The sequence below is a fragment of the Brachyhypopomus gauderio genome, chromosome 3 (assembly GCF_052324685.1).
Source record: "Brachyhypopomus gauderio isolate BG-103 chromosome 3, BGAUD_0.2, whole genome shotgun sequence".
In the NCBI taxonomy this organism is placed as follows: domain Eukaryota; kingdom Metazoa; phylum Chordata; class Actinopteri; order Gymnotiformes; family Hypopomidae; genus Brachyhypopomus; species Brachyhypopomus gauderio.
Window position 1 is genome coordinate 16413096 of NC_135213.1, and position 8327 is coordinate 16421422.

General features: G+C 45.3%; 1 protein-coding gene across 3 annotated transcripts in view; it reads left to right on the forward strand.

Moving 5' to 3' along the window:
- Window positions 1-8051, forward strand: part of dlg5b.1 (discs, large homolog 5b (Drosophila), tandem duplicate 1) — a 28767-nt gene extending 20716 nt beyond the window's left edge. For 2 of the 3 annotated variants that reach the window (XM_076999867.1, XM_076999868.1), the window contains exons 22-34: window positions 162-338; window positions 775-937; window positions 1751-1884; window positions 2016-2171; window positions 2301-2481; window positions 2677-2825; window positions 3005-3175; window positions 3407-3594; window positions 3930-4073; window positions 4299-4426; window positions 4836-4945; window positions 5548-5657; window positions 6219-8051. In XM_076999867.1, the coding sequence (XP_076855982.1) occupies window positions 162-338; window positions 775-937; window positions 1751-1884; window positions 2016-2171; window positions 2301-2481; window positions 2677-2825; window positions 3005-3175; window positions 3407-3594; window positions 3930-4073; window positions 4299-4426; window positions 4836-4945; window positions 5548-5657; window positions 6219-6322 (1915 nt within the window). In that variant the 3' untranslated portion in view covers window positions 6323-8051. The remainder of the gene's footprint in view (window positions 1-161; window positions 339-774; window positions 938-1750; window positions 1885-2015; window positions 2172-2300; window positions 2482-2676; window positions 2826-3004; window positions 3176-3406; window positions 3595-3929; window positions 4074-4298; window positions 4427-4835; window positions 4946-5547; window positions 5658-6218) is intronic. The other variant, XM_076999869.1, reaches the window with a different exon arrangement.
- Window positions 8052-8327: the final 276 nt, after the last annotated feature.

An 8327-nucleotide genomic window follows, 5' to 3' on the forward strand; every position in this document is an offset into this window, starting at 1 on the left:
TCAGTCTCCATCTCCTACTTCAACTTTTCTGTCATCTGTAGTTTGAGGTTGTGTGTGTGTGTGTGTGTAGTGGAAGAAACACTTGTATGTCCTAGTTCTTCTAAAATCCTCTAGTCTTTTCTGTTTTCCTCCTGAATGCCACCCCCCCCCACCCCCTGTAGGCGTGGCTGTGTTTCAGCCCCGCCCCTCTCTTTGCGGTCCTCCCCTCCCCTCCAGCTCTTCCCTTCCCTTTCCTGTGCCTGCTCCATTCGTTCTGCCAGACCTCGGCTCCGTAACAAGTCCTACGGGAAGCTTCCTCGAGCTGCCCGTGTGAGGTTCTGCTCTCTATGGAACCTGAGGTTGGTTCTGTGCAGGGTGAACACCTCCCTCACCCAAACCTTCACTGCAGACGAACTCCCCAGGGTTCTTGAGGGGTCTTTTTTCTTTTCTTTTGTTAGAATTAGTGTTTCTGGCTGGGATAAAGGATTAATATATCTTGACATTTAATTTCATTGGTACTGTCAGTTAATCCTCTATTCTGCATAACAATGCCTCTTTTAAGTTTCAGAAAGTGTAGAGAGATTTTCAAATGGTGGACATAAATAATGTTTCAATATTTTGTATGTCCAACTTTACAATCAGGTAGTTGTGTTGATGTGTACTGGATTCTTCAGTGTGTGCTACACAGTGCCATGCTGAGTCTACGTGCAACCCTCCACTACAATTACTGCGCTTCATGTATGTACGAATAATACTCAGTGTGTGCTTGTGTGTGTGCACCTGTGTGTGTTCCAGACCATACATCGAAGAGCCCCGTTGTGTCACCATTCCCAAGGGGGCGGAGCCTCTCGGCATTTCCATTGTGGGTGGGGAAAACGGTGGAATCTTTGTTTCTAAGGTTACAGGAGGAAGCATTGCTCAGAGGCACCATCTAGAGTTTGGGGATCAGCTCCTAGAGGTGCACCACCTTACACCTGTAGTGTTCTCACCTTGTACCTGTAGAACATCACATTACACCTGTAGAGTGTTCTCATCTTGAACCTGTAGAACATCACATTACACCTGTAGAGTGTTCTCACCTTGAACCTGTAGAACATCACATTACACCTGTAGAGTGTTCTCACCTTGAACCTGTAGAACATCACATTACACCTGTAGAGTGTTCTCATCTTGAACCTGTAGAGCAGGGGTAATCAATTAAATCTTTCCGCGGTCCATTTTTGGCAGATAGCTCAGACCTTAGGTCCGGGTTCGCGGTGGCGAACGAAAGTTGTTGAGCGGGGGGTGGCGAACGAAAGTTGTTGAGCGGGGGGGGGTTGAACGTAACACTCAAATGGGTGGTGACCGTAACACTCGTCTAAAAATAAATTCTCCGTTTTAAAATATAGTCTCCCGTTAAAATTTTTTTGGCATTTGGGTCCGTATCCAGTTAATCAGGAATGTGATTGGGTCCGGACAGGTCGGCGTTCGGGTCCGGATCCGGACCGCGGTCCGCCATTTGGTGATACCTGCTGTAGAGCATCACATTACACCTGCATCTTTACCCCTACAGAACAGGAACATGTAGCCACTTATGCAGATTAATGCACGTTACACGCAGTGCATGTTAATTTATGCATGTTCACCTCCAAAGTGAAACCTCAGATCAACCCCACTTGGCACAGAGCACAGTCTTACAGAGATCAGCACCACCTTACACCTGCAGTCAGCACCACCCTGTACAGAGCAGAGAGACCTTACCCAACTCCATGCCCTCCCTGTCCCCCCCCAGTTTAACGGCATCAATCTGCGGAATGCTACGGAGCAGCAGGCACGTCTCATCATTGGTCAGCAGTGTGACATCATCACCATACTGGCCCAGTACAATCCACACATGTACCAACCAGGGAACCACTCGCACTGCAGGTACACACACACACACACACAAACACAAACACACGTTGGTCAGCTGGGTGGGCCATGAGTGGACACATTTTGCTAATTACAGCTCCTTCATATTTGTGTGCTTGCGTGCGTGCGTCTCCTGGTGTCCTCAGCTCCAGGATGGAGTCGGTGAGTGCCCGTTCCACACCTGTGGGCAGCGGTGGAGGCACACCTGACATCTGCTCCACTGTCGACACACTCTGCGAACAGGAGGAGAGAACCCCCACGCCTCCATCCAAACACACCCCCACCACTCGAAGCTCACTCTGGTACAACACACAGACACACATCACACCCACACTCTTCGCTTAGAGCTCAATCCAGCACAAAAACATTTCTGTGTAATACTCAAGGTTTGTGATTGGTCTCTGACTATACTCTGTGCTCTGATTGGTCAGGGGCTGCAGTGAGGGTGGGAGGCAGGTGGAGCCAAGGCATGTGACTGTGAAGAAGACTCATGTAGACCTGGGGGTGAAGATCTGTGGAGGGAACCTCAGCGGGATCTACGTGGAGAGTGTGGCAGAGGACAGCCCTGCAGGGGGCGCTGATGGGTTGCAACCTGGAGACCTTATACTGCAGGTAGAGAAAAAAAAAACACTCAGACTGCAGGTACTAAAACACAGTGAACCTAAACTATACTGGAGTTAATGAAACTGTGATTTCAAATCAATTTGAACCATGATGATGAAACCACACTTGGGTGCAGCGCGCCTTCCTATGGTGCATTGTGGGATTGAATATGGGTCGGTGGGTGAAGTGTTCTCCGTCTCACAGCTGTGCTCGGTGAGTATGAGGAGGAAGACGGCGGAGGAGGCCTACATGGAGCTGTTGAAGCCGGCGGACACGGTCACCTTCAGAGTGCAGAAGCGCCCTGACGACTGGAGACGCATCAGAAACGCACCTGGAGACGGCTTCTACGTGAGGTACCTGCTGCGAGCGCAGCCGTGTGGGTCCCAGTGCAGCTGCAATTTGTTTCTTCTTCTATTGTCACAGTAGATTTGTGAACACGTACAATTAAAAGCATATAACGATGTTTAATGTGTCGTGGTATTAATAATGTGAATTGGATTGGACTGATTGGATGATTGATTTGGTCCTGTAGAGCACTGTTTGATCGCGTGGGTGAGTCCGTGCAGGAGCTGAGCTTTAAGAAAGACGACATCCTTTACGTAGACGACACGCTACCCGATGGAAATTTCGGCTATTGGTTGGCGTGGCAACTGGATGAAAACGGGCAGAAGCTATGTCAGGGGCGAGTGCCCAGCAAATACATGTGGGTGTCAGTAATATACATTTAATGATTATTTAAATTTTATTCTTAGCATTTGGTCTTACACAAATGTCTCTATTATTCTTATTTTAAATGTGTTTCTTTGTAATCCTATGGGTATTAAGTATGCACAAATACAGTAAATGCATGCAGTGAGTTTGCATGAACTGCGTGTGTGTGTGGTGTTATCCATATGTTGATGAGCACCGGGTGTGTGTGGTGGGGCGGTTGTAGGTTGGAGCACCGTCCTCGGCGCTGCAGTGGAACTGAAGGGAAGGACGATGAGGGCCAGACTGTGTCTGCTGCTGCTAGACGCTCATTCTTCCGCCGCAGACACAAACACAAACGCAGCGGCTCTAGGGATGGCAGGGATGGACCCGCCCCCGACTCCATCAGCACAGACTCCATACCGTACACGGAGGGTGAGAGCACGCACGCACGCACACACACGCACGCGCACACACACACACACACACACACACACTCACTGTGCTTGTGTGTATCTTCTAGTGATTGTGTGTTCTTTGTAATTATATTTAAGTATACAGTGTGCTGTCATATTGTAATGTAGATATTTGATGTCCCAGATTGGCATTGTCGAATGCTATGCAGTCATTTACTGTATTATAAACATGGTCCCTGAGTTCCAGCTTTCAGGAGCGTGTGTGTGTGTGTGTGTGTGTGTGTGTGTGTGTGTGTGTGTGTGTGTGTGTGTGTGTGTGTGTGTGTGTGTGTGTGTGTGTGTTTGCCTGTGTAGACTGTGTGAGCCTCGCCTATCAGCGAGTGCAGAAGGTCGAGTCGACCAGCCGTAGGCCGGTGTTGATCCTGGGGCCCCTGGTTGAGCCAATCAAAGACATGCTGGTCAGAGAGGCTCCTGGAAAATACTGCCGCTGCCTCCTGGGTAGGCGATGTAATTTCCTCTCACATTTCACTCAATGACTGGTCAGTCACTGCGTTTTATTACACCACAGTGCTTCTCACTTATCAGGGGATCATTTGACACCGAGCGTGATGCAGACACCATATGAGTGGACGAAAAGTTGGGTGCTTGCAGTATTTGTGTAATTTGTGTCTAATTAGGCCATGTTGACATTTTGTGTGTGTGTGTGTGTGTGTGTGTGTTTAGAGGTGATGAAGGCATCACAGCAGGCAATTGAGCGGGGGGTGAAAGATTGTCTGTTTATCGACTACAAGCGTAGGAGCGGCCATTTTGATGTCACCACAGTAGCATCTATTAAAGAAATCATAGAAAAGGTTTGTTCAGCTTGTTTTATGCAGAAACTTTACTGAAGTGAATTATTTGAACATTTCTGCAGTCCTGATGTATGTGCCTATAAAAGCTCTGCTGGTGGGGGATTCACTCCTGTCAAGCTTGAATTCATGATCTCTATTATTACACTTTGTGCCACAATGCTGTTCAAAGTTGAGTTTGTACCGCCTCTCTCTCTCGTTTTTTTCTTTCTCTGTCTTGCGCTCATTTTCACAGTCCCAAGCTCTGTCTCTGTCTCTCTCTTTCTCTCTCTCACACACACACACACACACACACACACACACACACACACACACACTCTCTTTGACTCAATCATGCTCACGGTCTCTGTCTCTCTCAGGACTGTCTCATTCATGCTCACTGTTACTGTGTGTGTGTGTGTCTCTCTCTCAGGACTGTCACTGTCTGATTGACATTGCCCCTCATGCCATCGAGCGGCTGCACAGTGTCAGCATTTATCCCATCATCATTTTCATTCGCTACAAAAACGCCAAGCAGATCAAGTAAGTGTTTACGGGTGTTGGGAGTACACCTGTAAACACCTGGGGATATTTTCATGCATTTGTTGCTTCCATCTTTTTTGTTTACGTCCCACTGAACTTCATGCATTGTGCTTTCTCCTGTTTTACTTTTTGGAAGGGTTGGATGGTTCAGCTTATAAAATATTTGATGGTTTAGTCCTTGAGAGGTTTGGATTAGCTCATGAAAGGCCTAAGAGTTCTCAGTTCTCATGGTTCAGCTCCTAAAGGGTTTGACGCTTCAGTTCTTTAAGTATTGAAGGTTTTGGTTGTTCAGCTCATGTAAGGGTTTGATGGTTCACAGATGCGGAGATGTGCACTGCTTCCAACTTTGGACACTGGGCCTGTATGTGTGTTTTGTGTGAGGAGAGGAAGGAGGAAAAGAGCTTCTAGTGGTCCAATATTTAGACAGTAACCCTGCTCAGACTAGGGATGCGTCAGTTGAAGTTATCAGAAGAGTTGGGGTGGGGGGCAGTGTGGTTAAGAAATAAAACAATGTATGTACATATATATTTACAGATTCATAGATGCATTTTTTTGAAATATTTTAGACTTGCTGATATTTTTGTTGCATTGCGTGTGTGTAGGGAGCAGAAAGACCCAGTATACCTGCGAGATAAAGTGTCTCAGAAACATTCCAAGGAGCAATTTGAAGCAGCGCAGAAAATGGAGCAGGAGTACAGCAAGTACTTCACAGGTGAGCGAGTCTTCCTAACACACCCACACACACACCCACACAATGGGGTTCTCTTTAAAGCTAATACATACTCTATTGTTGTGACTTCACCATAGGAATAGACTCTCTGCAGCTCCTCATTCACCAGATCAGTTCACTGTTGAATAATTTGGTGTTGATTCACTAGTCCAGCTTATTGCTCATCATGGGCTAATCCCCTCAAGGTGTATTGGAATCCTAAGAGCTTGAAAGATTTTTCTATTGGGCAGTCATTGCTCACTATCTGCTTACAAGAGCCCAGCAGTAGGGAAGGTTCCAAATGAAACAAGTGACTTCCCTGAGCTAGCATATGCTTCTACTAAAAGAGCTTCTACACGATATAACGGAGCAAATGCACAACCTTATAAAGCTAAGCTGAGAACCTTAGCTTCTATAGAACCTTATAGAGCTAGCACACACCCTGATAGGACCTTATAGGGCTAATTCAGAACACTCATAGATGGTTTAGGTCCTTTAGCAGCCTTTACCAGAATGCTACTGATTATTAATTACCATTATTCATCACTATTGTTGTTGTTACAGGTGTGGTGCATGGAGGATCTCTCTCCTCCATCTGCACACAGGTGATGGCCATAGTGGAGCATGAGCAGACAAAAGCCTTGTGGCTGCCTGATGCATCGGTGTAAAACTGCAATTACAGCCCTAACTAAAACTACAGCTCCCATACTACTCTACTACAACTCCTCACTACTCAGACTCTTTAAAGCTGTATGGTAACAAATGTTCACAAATTGAATTAGCACAAGCCTCTACATGGCAACAATGCAAAATACAGGAATACTCCTGTACATCAATCTAACACTCAAATCAGCAGAAAGGTACTGTGAAGGTACACATCAAGTCCAGTTTGAGTGATCTGCAGTGCACTAAATCCACTACATTTGCTCAGTAGTTTGTACTGTGGTAACGTTGACTTATGATGGCTCTGATTCCTGCTTTGGTCTTTAACACGGTAAAGATTAGAGCAACGTAGTGATGCAGCAGGCACTTTCATAGACACTATTTATAATCTTATTACACTTTTACTCAATCATTTATTGTACTTGTCTCTTCAACTCATTCTGGGCTGTGTTCCAAATCACACCCAGCTAGACACCCTGGGCCCTACACCCAGTTACTCCCAGCTGCAGGAATGGTGGTAGGGGCAGGTACTTACAATGCAAAAATAGCCAAACTCCAAAACCTACATTTTAGTTTTACCCCTATTCAGTACTTAAAGATGGCGGCTTTATTTGTAGCAGTTAATTGTTAATAATATTTTATCTTATACTTGTGGTGTCTTAATTTTTTCTTATTTAAGTGAAAATATGCACCCAGAGCATCTTGCCCTGCTTTGTTGTTGTGCTTTTTTTTTTAAGAACATTTTATAATAATCCAACTCAGTTGAATGGCCAACATGGCTTTAATACCAGGCCTCTTTTTCAGGGTGCTAAATCCTCTTCAAACCTTTCCGTTGCCGTTTTGTGGGAGTAGTGAAATGGTTAAGATTACTTATGGCAAAAAAAGACAATAACAAGAAAGCAAGCCTGTGGAATTTTACTGCATTTGAGGTAAATGTTTTTTATTTGTTGTGTACATTTATCAGGCCATAACTAAATGATTTTGCTCCCCCTAAATGAAACATGATTTTCATGCCACTTTGAAATATGATCCTCAGAGGTCAGAGCAAAGCTTTTTTTTTTGGGGGGGGGGGGGGGCAGCAATCATAAGTCATAGCATGAATCACAAAACCAGTCAGCCAGAACCTAGACTGCATTGCAGTGACAGGTGCTGCTCCCCCACACGGGTCACCTTTACGTTCAGGAAAGGCAATGCTGCCATGATTGTCACTAAATGCTAAACACAACCAAAATGCAGTTATGTTCAGTTTGTTTTTGCATGATAAACATGCATACCTGATCCACGTGCCTGTCATTCCCACAGGCAATTTTTTTTGTATACTGTTAATCATGTGCCATTTTTGAGTAGGCCTGCATTAGTAAAAACTGATGCTTGCCCATACGCCACCGGCACCTGTCAGTAGAGCTAGGGTGGAGTCCACCACCGATGAAACCAGCAGCACTGCTCAAAAGCAGCAAGAAGGCTAGAAAGCCTGGAGGTGGACTGGAAGGGGGATGTTGTGACTCAGGCCTTGTTGGGGATGGCCCCCCAACCCCACTGACTCCTGAAAATGCCGTGTTCTGCCTCTAAGCCCTGTAGAAGAACAGGTTAGGATGGTAATGTTGCCATCGTATCTTCCTCTTACACAACAAATTAAAGGTCAAAAAGGGACTTCAGAGTCCCGTATCTAAATCTTGTCTTATGTTGATGGTAGAAAATCATCAGCATACTTCTAGACCAGTAAACCCCCCCCCCCCCCCCCCCCAAAAAAAAAAATAATAATAACCTGCACCACAAGAGATGCCATCTTGAATGTATGTAGTCAATGTGTTATTGTCAATGTGTTATTTTATAATCGTCGGTACTGTTATACCCTAATGAACAATGTCAAATAAACATTTAACTCTTGCTCATACTTGATCTGACTATTTTTCCTGACCTGAAGGAAAGAAACATGGAGCAATAATAAACATGGAGCAATTATTAAAAATATAAATTATATTTATGTATTATAATTGTACACTCGTGAAG